A 16,842-nucleotide genomic window follows, 5' to 3' on the forward strand; every position below is an offset into this window, starting at 1 on the left:
AGAGATATAAACTTTTTATACAAGTGTCAGGTAGCTCATATGGTAGAGCGGGGTTCGATTCACCGCATCTCCAATTTTAATTTTTAAATTATATAATTTATATATAGATATATATTTAAAAATACAATCGTCAGGGGATGTAGCTCATATGGTAGAGCGCTCGCTTCGCATGCGAGAGGCACGGGGTTCGATTCCCCGCATCTCCAATTTTAATTTTTAAATTATATAATATAATTTATATATATATATATATAAAAATACAAACGTCAGGGGATGTAGCTCATATGGTAGAGCGCTCGCTTCGCATGCGAGAGGCACGGGGTTCGATTCCCCGCATCTCCAATTTTAATTTTTAAATTATATAATATAATTTATATATAGATATATATAAAAATACAATCGTCAGGGGATGAAGTTCATATAGTCATATGGTAGAGCGCTCGCTTCGCATGCGAGAGGCACGGGGTTCGATTCCCCGCATCTCCAATTTTAATTTTTAAATTAAACATAATTTATATATATATATTTAATTACAAATTTTACATGTGAGGATTTAGCTTACATGGTAGAACATTTGTTTTGCATGAGAGAGGCACGGAGTTCGATTCTCCGCATCTGCACTCCAATCTTCTATTAAATTTCCCATTACTGTTTGCTGCATATGTTTTTTCCACTTATCCCAACCATTTTTTTATTGTGTTTTTTTACAAAGATGGAACCACTCGTGTAAAAATTAAAATGTATTCATAACAATGATTTTTCTATATCTATTTTTTACAAAAGTTTTTTTATTTTTAAATTTATTGAGAAAAAAATAAATAATAATAATAATCTAATACTACCTAGTATTATACCCTGCTCCCTATCTAGGAAGATTATTCGATTAAAGTTGAATAAGTGTTCATGATTTATTCCTTTCCAATATGTTAGGGTATCCTAAAATGATGAAGACTTCACAATTTACCATCCGGTTGTATCTCTTTTCACCTGTTCGGATCCCTTCTTTATTTCCTACTTTCTTTTATTAGTGGTGGCATGATATCCTCCTTGAGACGAGACCTGAAAATCAATAAATGTCACTTAGGGGTCGACATTACGTTGTCGGCTACTCTGACAATGAAATTAGTGAAGAGACAAAATGGGAAAGTAAGGAGCTCAAGATAGGAAGAAGTAGTCATTGTAAGAGCATCCATATTAGTTTCCTTATCTAAAATGCATAATTTAGGATAAAAAAATTACTTTATTAAATTTGGATATTCATTTTTCACTATATCATATATCAACTTTACTATTTATTCTCTTTCCTCTATAATATATAGGGAATAGAATTCATTCCCTAAATTTAGAGAAGTACTATTCATAAATGTAAAATTTAGAGAATAGATAGGATAGTTAATGTAAAAAAATTTTAACTATCTTATTTAAAATTTAAGATAAAATTTTTATAGATAGTAACTAATATGAATACTCTAAGTGTATAAAAAAATTATGTCATCACCTACTACATGAAAATTTATAAAATTAAATTCAGCTGAAGGAGATCCACGTTGGTTACAACACCAGATCGAGATCAGCTACGTGGATGATCCCACTTTTGAGATACATCCATTAATCAACGATCTTTATCATCAGCCCGTGGCTACAACCATTGGTAGTACCACATATTTTGTTTGTTTGTCAACTGATATCACTTTCTCTAAGAGCATCTGCAACGCGGTGTTAATGTCGCGTTATAACGCGACTGTTCATTTAACGCCACGTGGCAGATGCCAACGCGGCGTTAAAGCGCTTGAACGCGTTCAAGCTTTTGAACGCGTTCAAGCGTTCATGGGGTGGGCCAGGGCGGGCCCACCCCATGTGTAAACTTCTTTTTTTTTTTTAAATAACGACTTATTTTTATTTTTTTAAATAACGGTTAGTTATTTAAATAAATGCGTTCAAGCGTTCAGTGAAGCGTTCATGGCGTTCAAGCTTTTTTAAATGTAAATTTTTAAATTAAAAAATTAAATAACGACTAGTTATTTAACGGTTATTTTTTAACGGCTAGTTCGAAATTTCATCTATAAATAACCATCCATATGCATACATATTTTCATTCCAACTCACTACTCTTTCAATTCTACTCTCTAAATTCTCTGCCCATCTATTTTTTTCAAGTTCCTACCATCTTATTTTCTATCCGAAATGGATGAAAATAATAGGGTATTTTTTATAAATTTCTTGAATTCTACAAACAACTCGCAAAAATATTCATCTTCCCAAAATCCACAAATTCCACCAAATTATCAATACCCACATCCATTTCCCAATATGTGGTTTCCTCCACAAAATCTTCAAAATTTCTAAGGTTTTGAAAATTCTATGAATCATCTGAATTATGCCCTCGAGGTCCATATCAACCGCTTCCAGCCGAATATTGGCAAAACATGAGTCATCCGTATTTCACATTGTCAGTTGTTCATAGATATGGTACCCCGCACACAACTGGTATGCCTTTCACTCCTTCGATGTCGAATGAACCTGCAACTCCGACTTTTGTCCCGGAGACTCAACTTTCCCACCGTGAATCCCCAATTAAGGTGGTCAATTTAGAAAAGGCAGTTTCAAATGCTGAGGGTACAAGAAAGCATTCAAGTTGGACAAAGGTTGAAGACGAGGTCTTAGTGAGAAGTTTTGTCACTATCAGTGATGATCCAATAATCGACAATGATCAAAAGGTGGATGCTTTTTGGGGATGGGTTGCAAGCTACTACAATAAGAATCTTCCCCTAGGTTCAAACACCAGAAGTGCAAATGTTACACGGTCACATTGGCACAATACAATTCAAAAGAAGGTATATCGATTCAACGCAAATTACAATAGTATTTATAGTTCATATCGAAGTGGTCACAGTGATGAAGATATATTGAGGTTTGCATTCGAAAAATATCTATCTGAAAACAATGGTGTTGCATTCAATCTCGAACATGTGTGGAGAATTGTCAAAGATCATCCAATGTTTACTCCATAGTCCGCTGATCACTTTGTGGCCACAAAGAAGACGAGGACCTCAGAATCGGGAGCAAGCAACACCTCCTCCAACCAAGATGTGAGTATAGACCTGGATTATGAAGATACTCATCCAATGGGGCAAAAGACAACAAAAAGAAAGGGAAAAGACAAAGTAAAATCGATCATGGAGGATTTGACAATAAACTACAACAATATTATCACAAAGTTCACTGAGTACACAAGCGTGAAGAAGTCCAAAGTCGATTTGAAACAAAAACAACTCGAAGTAGAGGAGATTAAGGCAAAAGTTGCATTGTCCAAATCTGAAGCTAAAAATCGTCGCTTGAAGTTAAAGGAGTACGAAATATTGAACAAAGACACCTCGCAGATGACAAAGGAGCATCTTGTCATACATGAATGCCTATGCAAGGATATTAAGTCAAGATGGAATATCTAAATTGTTTACTTAACGTTCATTTTCTAGTATTATTATATTTTCGAGTTATTGTAATTTTTAATTATTGTATTTCTCATTTTGATTAATGTGATTTTTAATTATTATAATTTTGTAAAATAGTCGTTATAAACAAGCCGTTGGAAACTAGCTGTTACAACTAGCCGTTGGAAAATAGTTGTTACATCTAGCCGTTGGAAATTAGTCATTGCAAACTAGGCGTTACAAACTTACCGTTGCAAATTGGCCATTGCAACGCGACGTTGCATACTAGTCATTGCAAACTAGCCGTTGCATGAGAAAAACAATATATATAGGCCATCATACCATTTCTCAAACACATATACTAAAACATGTTTCCTCCAAAAATGTCTCATTCTACAGGCAGCTCTAGCTCAAGTTCCAGCTCGACAAGCGAAGACGAAGTCCATGTTGAAATCGATGAGCAAGCTTATGATCCGGGTGAAGAATTGATGTTATTGGTTCTTCAACAACAACAATAACTTATGGAAGCATATCAGAGGAGGGGCACGCACAGAAGAAGGTTCGTCCAAAGAAATCGTGAAGCGGGGCATGAGAGACTCGTCAATGATTATTTCTCTATAACTCTGGTGTATCACGATAAAATATTTCAAAGATGATTTCGAATGCGAAGAGAGTTATTCCTCCGCATAGTGAATGCATTAGAGAGTCATTCAGCATTTTTTCAACAAAGGGACGATGTTGTACGAAGAAAAGGATTGTCACCACTACAAAAATGCACCACTACGATTCGTCAATTGGCTTACGGAGTCCCCGCCAATCATCTTGATGAGTACCTACGTATGGGTGAATCAACTGCCATCAGGTGTCTTTTTAAGTTCTGCGAATACGCTGTTGAAATATTTGGTGATAGGTACTTGAGAAGACCAAATGCTGATGATGTTCAACGTCTTCTTCAAATGCATGATGAGAGACATGACTTTCCTGGCATGTTAGGTAGCCTTGATTGTATGCACTGTAAATGGAAAAATTGTTCAGTTGCTTGGAAAGGTCAATTTACAAAGGGACATGGGTCACCAACAATCGTACTTGAAGCGGTCGCGTCTCATGACTTGTGGATATGGCATGCATTTTTTGGAGTCGTTGGTTCACGTAACGATATTAACGTGTTATGTGAATCTCCCATATTCAACAACGTCTTGCAAGGAAATATGCCGGAGATTAATTTCACGGTGAACGACACTGCATATACGAAGGGCTATTATCTAACAGATGGAATATATCCCGAGTGGACTACTTTTGTTAAGGCTTTTCCTTGCCCAGAGGATCCCAAGAGGAAGTTGTTTAAGGAAAGACATGAGCCTACAAGAAAAGATGTTGAACGGACATTTGGGGTGCTCCAATCTCGATGGGCGATTGTTAGAGGTCCAACTCGGTAGTGGCATATGAAAAAGTTAAAACAAATCATGTTAGCATGCATTATTTTGCATAATATGATTATTGAGGATGAGGGAGGTCACGTGACAAATTGGTACAACGAAGAAGGTGACGAACCCGCACAACCTATCCATGGCTCAAACCGAGGATTTCAGGATTATCTTCGAACAAATTTTGAGCTACGTGACACTCAAGTTCATTACCAAATTCGCGCCGACTTAATTGAGCATATCTGGAGGTAATACAACAACAATTTGTGATTTAATATTTCATATATTATTTTTAATGACATAATAGTATGGTTTATTTAAGTTATTATTGTATTTCAATTTCATAATTACATGGTAATTTAAAATAAATTTTGTTTTCTCAACTTTGTAATTTTAGCCGCTCAGTTGTAATTTCCCAATTTTATAATTTTAGGTGTTCAGTTGTAATTTTATTTTCTCAACTTTATAATTTCGTTTTCCTAACATTGTAATTTCATTTTCTCACTAACATCTATTTTATTTAATAAATATATTTAAAATTTGAAAAATAATAAAATTATATTTTAAAATGTAAGATTATTATTAAAAATAATAATAATAATTTAAATATTTTAAAGCATATTTAAAATATATTCATTTAATATGATATAATTTTAAGATTAGTGAGTGGACGGTGAAACCCATGAATAATAAGTATTAACGTTAAAAGGGATGTGGATGAAAAAAAGATGTTGTTATAACGAGTATACGATAGTGGATCTTATATTTTTTGATGAGATAATGGATGTTATAATAAAGATGGATCATAGATACTCTTATGATTGATAGTATTAAGATTTAGCCTCAACATAGAGCTCTCGGAGGTTACTCCCAAGCAAGTGGGCTACTCAGCAAGATGATGATGGTCTTCGGCCCAAAACCATTTGAGCTCTTTGCATGGGAGCAGATTTAGAGAGAGGCCCACACTGAGAGCGGTTTCTTGGGCGGCATCAATAATAAATAATTGTAATTAAAAATTCAAATCAAAATTTTAAATTTTAAAACATCCTAATTTAATTGGATTAAAAAAATGGTTTCATAAACTCCACCCTATCAAAGGTCACGCGCAACTTAACAAGCCGAGTGAGCCTGACTCCACCCTATCAGATCCGTAAAGAAAATCGCATCCCGTTAATTTTTTAGTAATAACGCACAAATCGCTCCACAACAACCCAATCGATGACGCAACAGGCAATAAATGTGCCACAGTCTTCTTGGAAGAATGCCATTCTTTTGAGAGGACTTGTCAGACCCGTTAAGGCCCTCGAGAACTCTTTAGGCTTAGGGCCTCTTCTACGTCCTTTGCCTGCTCTCCTTTCTCCAAGGCTCATTAACGTGCTGTTCTCGCAGGGCAGGCCCTACGGATCGGAGGTAAAAAAAAATAATAATAATAATAATAGAAATGAAGAAAACACGATCGAAAATTTGAGTAGATAGTTTGTCATGCTAAGCAACAAGAACTCTTCCTTTTACCAAGACATCACTGCAAAAGAACACCAAAAGATTGAATGGTTTCTCTATCTGTTGTGGAGGGGATTCGACCCCGTGCGCACCTTCCTCTTCTCCTCGCCCAGAGCTCCAGCCCTGCTCCGCTGCTCGTGGTCGTGGTGGTGGTCTGCCCCTGGGCGTAGTACTCCATTTTGATGCCCACTGAGTCTTCCAAAGTCGCGAGCACAAGCGCCGCAGAGCAGCGACTGGAGCAGCGCCAGCAGCATTAGAGAGCAGGCGAGGCCCTTTCTCATGGCTCCAGCAGCAGCGGGACGTGTGAAAAGAAGGGTCGCGGGGAGGATATTTGATGTCGTCGTGCAGTGTGGGTGTGGCAAAACCTTGGAGTCTGCGATGCGTTTACTTCGGCCGAGTTGGTGGTTGACTTGCATTCGAGGAGGCGAGTCTGCCTGCGGCAATTAAACTCAACGTACTTGTTTCGTCTTTTCGGAATTCAGAGCCCGCTTTGGATTTGGATTTGGATTGGGTTGTGTGTTCCGAATATAAGAGATTTCGTTGCACATGGATTTGCATTGAGATACAGCGGTCAAAGAAAATTGCCAAAACCGCCGCAAAAATTGGCACGGAGAAAACTACTCAAACAGAGCTGGGTTTAATCTAACTGAACTGATTTTTTTTAATAAAAATTATAATATAAAATATAGATTAGTTCGCTCGAAAATTAAAATAACTAATTTGATATTTTTCATCATGATATTTTTTAAAAAAATTAAAATTTTAAATTAACTGAATTGATTTTTTTAATTGATCGATTAATCTGATTTAATCTATTTTTGACGTTTTAGCTGAGCGACCTGTCATGTCCTATAAAATCAATATGGAGTAGCCCATTAAAATAATTTTAATTAATTTTTTAAAATTTAGTTAAATTATTTTAAAACTAATTAAAACTTAAATTTAAAAAAAAACCTAATTAAAAACTTTTAAAAATCTAAAATTAATTAATACTTAAATCCAAACTTAAATTAAAACTTTAACTTAAAAATTATTAAAACTCAAACTTAAAATAAACTTACCTTAAACTTAAACTTAGACTAAAATTATTAACTTGACAGACTAAAAATTTAAGTAAAATTATTAATTAAAACTTAGAAACCCTTACTTAAAATTTTTAAAATTCATTAAAGCTCAAAATTAATTTAAACTAAATCTAACTTTAAAAAAATTCGATTTGGTCGACCGAACGAATGGTTCAGTTGATCGAATATAGCATTTACTTTGACTTACAACTCGAACTGAATAAGTCGAACAATTATTTGTTCGGTCGACTCAATATTGATTCGGTCTACCGAAAACATAAGTTCATCGTCGAAAATTGAGTCATATTCAATTATTCGGTCGACCGAACGTTAGTCCAGTTGATTGAAAACCTAAATTCAACCTCATCTACTGTGTAAAAAAATTTACCCTGATCAATTTATCAGTCGATCGAAAAATCAGTTCGGTCGACCAAAAAACAACCACTACATCTAATTGGTCGAAAACGCGGCGTTTTTAAGGTGATCAACTGAACCAATTATCGGTGGACTAATTGAGGTCTATAAAACGAACACTCAGGCAGAAGTCAAGTCTCATCCAAGTATCTTCTTCCTTTCTTCTCTTTCTTCGCCTATTTCACCATTTACAACCTTTATGCGTGACGACATATCTGGCTGATTCGACTCATTATAGACCATGTTTCAAGGGTAGCTAGCTGAATTCCGTCAGGACATAACTAAATCAGCCGACACTTTGGAGGAGCAATAGACTAAGATGTTTGATTATTTTATCTGATGCTTGATATGATGTATTTGTTATTCAAACACTTTGACTATATAGTTAGATTTTATACTTTATAGTTATGAGAACTTTTTTTTTGTGACTTTTACTCTGCATTTTAATTGATTTAGGTGTGTGTTTTATAGAATTTTATAGAATAGTGCTCTTTATCTTTTAACACATTTTTGAAAAATATGACTTAGTAGTTTTTTTCAAAATTTATTTTTAAAATCAATTTTAAAATATTTTATCTTTTGAAGTAGCCTAGGTTTTACCGTAGAATTGAATGTTCCTATAATTTTAGCAGCCAACATTTCACAAACACAATAGGATACCTTGTCATGTATTTTGAAACATTGAAATGTGTAGGATGCTTAGGATTTAGCCTAAGATTTCAAATGTTTATGTCAGTGCATCACTATAAATATGGGCTTTAAGTAAATTACATTAATCAATTTTAGTAATCTAGTTAGTAACAAACTAATTAGAATCAAATGATCAAATTGATCAACCTGAATCACCAACAGCTATCTTGTGGTAGTCAGCTGAAGGTTGGGCATTTCATCATAAGGATATTTTTTTAATTTTTAAAAAATTATGATTGGACTTTTAGATACTTGTCAATTTTAGGAGGAGCTTCAAACTTATTTTTCCAAAAAATTGTCCTTATGCGATTTTTTTAACAAATTTTCTTTTCAAAATTTTTAAATTTATTCTTTAATTTTACCTTTCAAAAATTTTCAAACTTATTTTTTAAAATTATTTTCAAGTATTCTTTTCGACTTTATCTTTTTCAAATGTAACTTTTAAAATTTTAAAATTATTATTTTCAACTTTCTCTTTTTCAAATTCTCGTTATTCAATTTACAAAATTTATCTCTTTTCAAATTTATCTTTTCCATTTATCTCTATCATATTTTTTTCATAACTTTTAAATATATTATAAAAATTTATCTTTACAAGATTTTCAAAATTTTAAACTTATCTTAAAACTTTTTCTTGTTTTACAAATTTCAATTCTATACTTATGCTTCTTCAAAACCATCTGCTTGCGAAGCCATTTTAAATCAATCCATATTTTTTGAACAAACGATGTTTTGCAAACTTACTAAGATTACAAAATCCCATATCTTTTAGAAGTTTCAAACCCAAACTTTTTAAGCTATTTTGTTTCTAAAAGTTCATTACTTATTGTCAATGTTTCCCTTATTTTTTATGTGTGTCAAAAGATGAGAGATAGTGAATTCAAGAGAGGGTTAAATTAAGAATGCTTGTTTATTTAATTTTGCATATATTATTAACTTAAGTGTGAACCTTGATTGCTAAATATCAAAAAGGGAGGGATTATTGGTACAGGGTGCACCAGAATTGAACCTGAGTTTTGATGTTGTCAAAGGTTCAAGTTAAGTCTTGTTGTGATCTAACAAGTTGACTGAGTGTGCAGGCTATTTACTCAACCTAGAGAAAGTCTTAGCAGATCGTGGAAGCTAGATAGAAAGTCCAAGTGGGTCGTGAGGACTCAACACTTGCCAGGGAAGCTCAATAGGTCTAGAGGATTGTAGATCGAGGGAAAGTCCTGGTGAGCTGATTCAATGCTAAGCGGTAAAGTTCAAACAGGTCTGTAGGACCAATGTTTAACGGGTATATTGAGGTAAGTAAACATTAAAGATCATAAATGCTCGTAGATAGAATCTCAGTGAAGAAGGAAGGGAGTGTGTTCAGTCGACCGAACCCGAGGATTGGTTGACCCAACGGTAATGATGCTTATAAAAGAAGAGCTCGAGATCTAAGGCTGATCATTAGTTTTCCAGTTCACCTCTGCGCTAAATCCTTGTTCGTGCAACTGCTCTGCAATTCTTCAAGCAAGCTACTGTTGGTGCAGTCAGCACTAACGGTCTAACTCAAGTTTTGATGAATGACAAAGTAGGTTAAGTTAGTTTCATTATTGTTCTAAACACTTTGATCAAGTGTGCAGGAGAAGTCCAGACAGATCGACGGGTTGACCAGATGTCTGGCACGAAGCCCAGCTAGATCGACGAGCCGACTGGATAGTTGGCACGAAGTCCAAACGGGTCGATGGGCTGACCGGACGTTTGTCACGAAGTTCAGCTAGGTCGACAGGCTAACCGGATAGCTGGCACGAAACTCAAACGGGTCGAAGGGCTGACCGGAGGTCTGGCAAGTAAGTGAAGGTAAGTCATTAGAGAGGAGTGACTGTGAGGACGCGTTCCCAGAAAGGGAACATTAGGCGCCAATCTGACCTAGATCTATTTCGGATATCTAAGTCGAGATCGTGACTAGATTCCGGTCTCGAGGAGACGGAATCTAATTACTACTCTATTTCTTTAACTGTGCTAACACTTTATTTTGCAGGGTAGTTTGCATTTTACCTCGGACTAACTCTTTTTTGCAGGTTGCTGAAAAGTGGAGGTTCAAGCGCCCGAAGGTCCGAGCGTCCGGAATGTAAAATCTATCACCAACGAGCTTCGCCACGTAGAGCGCCCTGGTTGGCTCGGCTACGTCATATTCAGGGCGCCCGAAGGGATCCAGGCGTCCTGAACCTCCTATATAAGGAGGGTAAAGGCTAGAGTCCAAGATCAATAACCACGAGATCTTCTAAGCTTGATCTGCTGTGCTGTGCTTCTGCGACGCTGCGAGGCTATTCCAACAAAGCGCTCCCTTTTTGTATTCCTTACTTTTGTCGGTATATTTTTGTTATTAGCATTCCTGTAACTCGATTGTGTAATCATTTCGAATTGCTAGTGATTTGTCCAACGAAAATACTCAACGAGTGCGGGTCTTAGAGTAGGAGTCGACAAAGATTCCGAACCAAGTAAATTGACCCTTGTTAGCATTGTTTTTCGCTTATTTTGTTGCATATTTACTCGCTTAAAATTTTAAATCAATATTCACCCCTCTATCGAATTCACAATCAAACAAGTGGTATCAAAGCAGGTACCACTCTGATTTGGTGCAACCACCAATCAGACAAAGGGGGTTTTTAAAGAAAAATTATATATCGTTTTTGCTTAAAATATATTCTTACGTCTTTCATTTTTTCTCTCCAAAAATATTTTTGAAAATTTCATTTTTTATTTTTTCACCGTTGGTCAATATTAGTGAAATATCATATTTACCATAATTTGAAATAATATTTTTTAAAATATTTGTAATATTTTATTATTAAAAAAAATTGATGAAATATTATATTTTTTTCTCCAGCACTGCTAATCTAAGATCAAGTCTTGGGATCTTTCTTTTGTTTACTTGTGTGCAAGACCAATGTCTCTTCTAGAAGGACGGAGCATTAACGAACCACCTCCATATGAGATGTACGAGAGACATGAATTCAATTTGTGGAGGATGTAGATGGAAAGCTTCATTTTCATGAACGACTTTGATAGTGGCTTGGCACTGAGAAAATCAACACAAAACTCAGAAGCAAACCAAAAGGTAATAAAGTTAGTTTCAGATTTATTACCTAACAAAGTTAATTGTAGGATAGGAAAAGTCAGGGATGCTCACGAGTTTTGGACTTGTCTGACCAAGCTTCACGAGGATCCATTGGAGTTAGACGATCAAGTCAAAATTGAATTCAGACTCGAGTCAGATCTAACGGAAAAACCTACTAAATTAGGGGTTGCGCTCAAGATTAGTAATATTTACCAAAATACCCTTGCTAATAGTAGTTTAAATAATATGCATGTTAATTTGGATATTTCTGAAAATTTATGTGAAAATAGTATAGTTGATAATACTTGTAAAAATACCCCTAGGATATTTTCTGACAAAACAAATCTAATTAATTTAGAAAATATAGAAAATCTAAAAATTCAAATTTAAACACAAACAAATCTGAAAATTCAAATGATAAAGATGACAAGGTCAATATTGATCTAGATAAAACTAATAAATTTCTTAATAAATTATTTAATAATCTAAACAATATCAATCTAGAAAATCCTATCCAAACCCAAGATAATTTAATCAACAAAAAAATAAATTTTAATGATAAAGTTAATCTAATAAATTCCATTAATCATATCAACTTAAAAGACAAAGAAAATATAAGGATAAAATCAAGCATTTGATAAAATCAAAATTAAATTTAACAAACTTAAAATTAGATATTAAAAATAACATATTAAACAAAGATAATCTAGAAAATGTAAAATTAATCATTAATAAAAGACTAAAAGATAAATCTTTAAAGAAATATAATTCAAATAATTTACTTAATTCAAATTTAAAAATTAATAAAAACTTAAATATTAAAAATAAGCTATTAAAGAAAGTTAATTCAATTAACTTAATTAAATGGAAATTTAAACATTAAATACACTCCTTTAAAGAAGGACAATTTGACTCATCTAATTAATTCAAAATAAAAAATTTACAAATTAAATAAAAATATACAAAAATCTTAAAAAGAAAATTAATAATTTAGAGGAGACTCCAAACTATTTGGTACTTCCAAAAATAATCTACCGGATGGGGTAACCGAAACTAACATACCCGGTAGGGTAATTAGGATTAAAATAAAAAGGGACAAAGTTTAACTTTGCATACGGTACTGGTGAAGTGTTGGATGATAGTACGTTAGGGAAGCTTAGTCTATGCATGTCTAGGAAGATATAGCTTCGACCTGGTGTATTTTGGCTAAGTAGAACTAACCGAAGCTACCCCTTGCAGATCCTAACTAGTTAGACCAAAGTTTTGTATTAAGTTCAGTGGATAGGACTATTTGGAATACCTCGAAGGCATGGTTACTCTAATGATGTCCAGGTGACTGACCATAATCCATAAGTTTATCCAAAGAATATCTATTTGTTGAGCCCAAAGCTAAACCTGAATCTAACATAAAGTTAAACCAAACCGTAAAACTGAACACAACTCATCTCACAAGATTATAGGATTCCCTGATTAAAAATTTAGATCGGGTGAGATGACAAAGGACTAAAAAAAAACTAAATTAAATTAAATTAAAATTTAAATTAAATTAAAATTAAATTTAAATTAAATTAAATTAAAATTAAAATTAAATTAAATTAAATTAAATCAAATCAAATTAAATTTAAAGTAAATTAAATTAAAATTTAATAAAACTTTCATTTAAAAATCCTTTTAAAAATTATTTTAAAAAATATTTAAAAATCCTTTTAAAAATCATTTAAAAAAATCCTTTAAAAATATCCTTTTACAAATTTATTTTTAAAATGCTTTTAAAAATTCTTTTAAAAATTATTTAAAAAATCCTTTTAAAAATTCTTCCAATTTTTTTTTAAAAATCTTTTAAAAAAATCTTTTAAAATTATTTAAAAAATCTTTTAAAAAATTTATTTTAAAAATTATTTAAAAATCATTTTAAAGCTACTTTTTAAAATTATTTTAAAAATTCTTTCAAAAATCATTTTAAAAATTCCTTAAAAATCATTTTTAAAATTCTTTTAAAATCATTTCAAAAATTCTTTAAAAATCATTTTTAAAAATATTAAAAAAATTCATTTTAAAAATTCTTTAAAAATTATTTTAAAAGTTATTTGAAAATTATTTAAAAAATCCTTTTAAAAAAAATTTTAAAAAAAATTATTCAAAATCCTTTTTTAAAATTTCTTTAAAAAATTATTCTTTAAAAAAAATTATTTAAAAAAAAAACTTTAAAATCTCTTTTAAAATTCTTTTAATTTTTTTAAAAAAATCATTTTAATTTTAAAATTCTTTTAATTTTTTTTAAAATTTTAAAGATCATTTTAAAACTAAGACACTTAAGTTAATTAAAACTTAAATTAAAATTAAAATTTAAAACTTGAATTAAAATTAAAATTTAAAACTTAAATTATAACTTAAAAACTTTAAATATATACCTAATTTAAAACTTAAAATTTAAACTTAATTTATGATTTAAAATTAAAATTAAACTTAAATCCTTTTATTATTTTAAAATTACTTTAAATCATCTTAAATTTCTTTAAAATTATTTTAAAATCTTTTTTTAAATAATAATAATAATTTAAAAGTTAGATATTTTATAAAATGATTAAATCTCTCAAAATTTAAACTTTAAGTAAATAACTAAAAATTAATTGTTTAAGTCTAACCTTATTTGAGAACTAAGGTTGACTTGATTAGGAGCTAGATTTAACCTAATTAAAAACATTAAATTGACTCTAAATCTTTGTTTAATCAACCTTGATTTTATATTAAAATATTAATGAAAATTCAAACTATTTTAATTAACAACATAATTCAAGATTGACTTAAATTGAACCTTACTTAACTTTGCTTAATAACTTTAATAAATTTAATTTCAAATTACTACTAACTTTAAACTATGTTAATCCTACTTAAAAGGAAGTAAATAAAAAATTAAATTATAACGAACACTTCCATTAATTAACTCAATCAATTAATACAAAATTTAAATTATTTTAATTAAATAAGTACTAAATTATTGAATCAAGTAAAAGTTAACCAATAAATTCTTGGTTAACTGTTATTGAATTAATAATAACTTATCTTATTTAACCTTAAACTAAAGTTTAACTTATTACACTATCTTATTTAACCTTAAACTAAAGTTTAACTTATTATACCTGAGTCAATTATTTTTAGAATAATTGATTAATCAAACTTAAATGAACAATTATACCAAGGATATAGAAATAATTATATAAATAATATAAGTATTACTAAATCTCCTAAAACACTTAGACACAAAAATGTATTAAAATTAACATACCCAAACCTTTGTTGGATATTGGGGCCTTAAATGGACCAAAACGATTTTGAGGAAGGAAGCCATCAATTGTTGAAAGTCGTAATTGACTTCAAAATTGAAATCTACGATTCGCGTAGATAGATTTAGACTATTAATTTGATCAAAACCGATTAAGGGTGAATGAGAAATTAATGTTTAAAATCGGCCCAAAATAACATTTATTATTCATTAATAAAGTGCATGGGAGAATAGTCCCACATCGGAAATTTTCGATGTGTGTTCTCTACTTATTAATGAAGATGTGTTAATTGAGTTAACACAAAAATAAAAGGACAGGTGCTCCCTTAGCCCAGGGCGAGCAGGTACTCGCACTTGTGAGCCCGCCACCCGCTATGTGCGCACGTGCGCAATGGACGCTTTGTAGGCGCACTTTGCACTAACAAGAGATAGTAAGGTTGCATACTAAGGTCGCAATATCGGTTACGGAGATAGTGTCTTAATGTTAAATTAAGGGGGAGAATTAATTATTTTCAGACTTATTGTCTCTTTTATTTTGAAATTAGTTTTTGGAAAATATTTTCTTAAAAATATTTTCAATGTGTTTGAAAAATCTAACTTATTTTTGCAAATCTAATTTGATAAACCTATATTTGAAAGATAACTCATAATAAAACTAAGTTGTTTTTAAGAATTAGATCCAACTTAATTTTGAAAATTAGATTTTACTTAGTTTTGAAATTTGAAACTTACAAACTTATGTTTGAAAAATGATGTTACAAACTTGACTTTGAAAATAAATTTTACTTAATTTTTTTTTAAAATTGAAGTTTCCAAACTTAGTTTTGAAAATTGATGTAAAAAGTTAGATTTTACAAACTTAGTCTTGAAAATTTTACTTAGTTTGATTTCAAAATTAGACTTAACCTTAATAATCTCCCGTTTTGTAAAAATGCTATGTTTGAAAATTATGTTTTAAATTTACAAAATTTATTTCAAAAAATTAGGGTAAAATTACAAATTTTATCTTTAAAAATTACTCAAATTTTTTACAAAGGTATCTTCTAATGTTAACTATTTCTTAAACTTAGCTACTTTTTGAAAAAGATAAAAGACAAAAGCTTAAAACAAAAGTTATCTTTCTATGTTTCTAGCTTAAACTCCCCCAAGTAAATTTGACGTACATTTGTAGACTTCTTTGCAATATTTATCATTTGTTCTATATTTATTTTTATTGAATGCCAAAGGAGGAGGGTTAGGGAGGTTAAGTTAGTTAAACAACAAACTAACAAATTTAAAATAAAAGCTAACTTAAAAACCAAATTGTTTGCTTTAATTGCATATTTTTCACTAACTTAATCAGGTTGTTATTGTATCAAAAAGGGTGAGATTATTGGTGTGGTCAACACTAACGGTCTAACTAAAATTTTGATGAATGATAAAGTAGGTTAAGTTAGTTTCATTGTTGTTCTAAACACTTTGATCAAGTGTGCAGGAGAAGTCCAGATAGGACGACGGGCTAACCGGATGTCTGGCATGAATATTAGCTAGGTCGACGGGCCGACCGGATAGCTGGCACGATGTCCAAACGGGTCGATGGGATGACCGGACGTTTGGCACGAAGTCCAGCTAGGTCGACGGGCTAACCGGATAGTTGACACGAAGCCTAGACAGGTCGAAGGGCTGATTGGACGTCTGGCAGGTAAGTGAAGGTAAGTCACTGAAGGGGAGTGACTGTGAGGACGCGTTCCCGGGAAGGGAACATTATGTTGGAGGATCGGTGGCCGCTAGAGAGGGGGTGAATAGCGTCTCACCCAAATCGATGGCTTCCTACGTATTCGTTAGTGCGTAAGCGGAATAATACAATACAAATTACGAATACGAAAGCTAAAGATAAAGAAAAGAACAAGCAAACCAATGCACATCGATATAACGTGGTTCGGAGATGATGCTCCTACTCCACGGCTGT

At 31.9% G+C, this 16,842-nt stretch overlaps 2 protein-coding genes and 2 non-coding genes across 4 annotated transcripts; all 4 read left to right on the forward strand.

The window, feature by feature from the left end:
• Positions 1 to 133: 133 nt before the first annotated feature.
• Positions 134 to 206, forward strand: TRNAA-CGC. The gene has a single exon. It is a non-coding gene; the product is annotated as a tRNA-Ala (tRNA).
• Positions 207 to 269: 63 nt separating this feature from the next.
• TRNAA-CGC lies at positions 270 to 342 on the forward strand. The gene has a single exon. It is a non-coding gene; the product is annotated as a tRNA-Ala (tRNA).
• A 2,084-nt stretch (positions 343 to 2,426) lies between these two features.
• On the forward strand, positions 2,427 to 3,011 carry LOC121972525 (glutathione S-transferase T3-like). The gene has a single exon (XM_042524182.1). The coding sequence runs from the start codon at positions 2,427 to 2,429 to the stop codon at positions 3,009 to 3,011; it is 585 nt and encodes a 194-aa protein (XP_042380116.1).
• A 1,082-nt stretch (positions 3,012 to 4,093) lies between these two features.
• Positions 4,094 to 4,867, forward strand: LOC121972526. The gene has a single exon (XM_042524183.1). The coding sequence runs from the start codon at positions 4,094 to 4,096 to the stop codon at positions 4,865 to 4,867; it is 774 nt and encodes a 257-aa protein (XP_042380117.1).
• The last annotated feature ends 11,975 nt before the right edge of the window (positions 4,868 to 16,842 follow it).

Source organism: Zingiber officinale, chromosome 4A (genome assembly GCF_018446385.1).
Source record: "Zingiber officinale cultivar Zhangliang chromosome 4A, Zo_v1.1, whole genome shotgun sequence".
In the NCBI taxonomy this organism is placed as follows: Eukaryota; Viridiplantae; Streptophyta; class Magnoliopsida; order Zingiberales; family Zingiberaceae; genus Zingiber; species Zingiber officinale.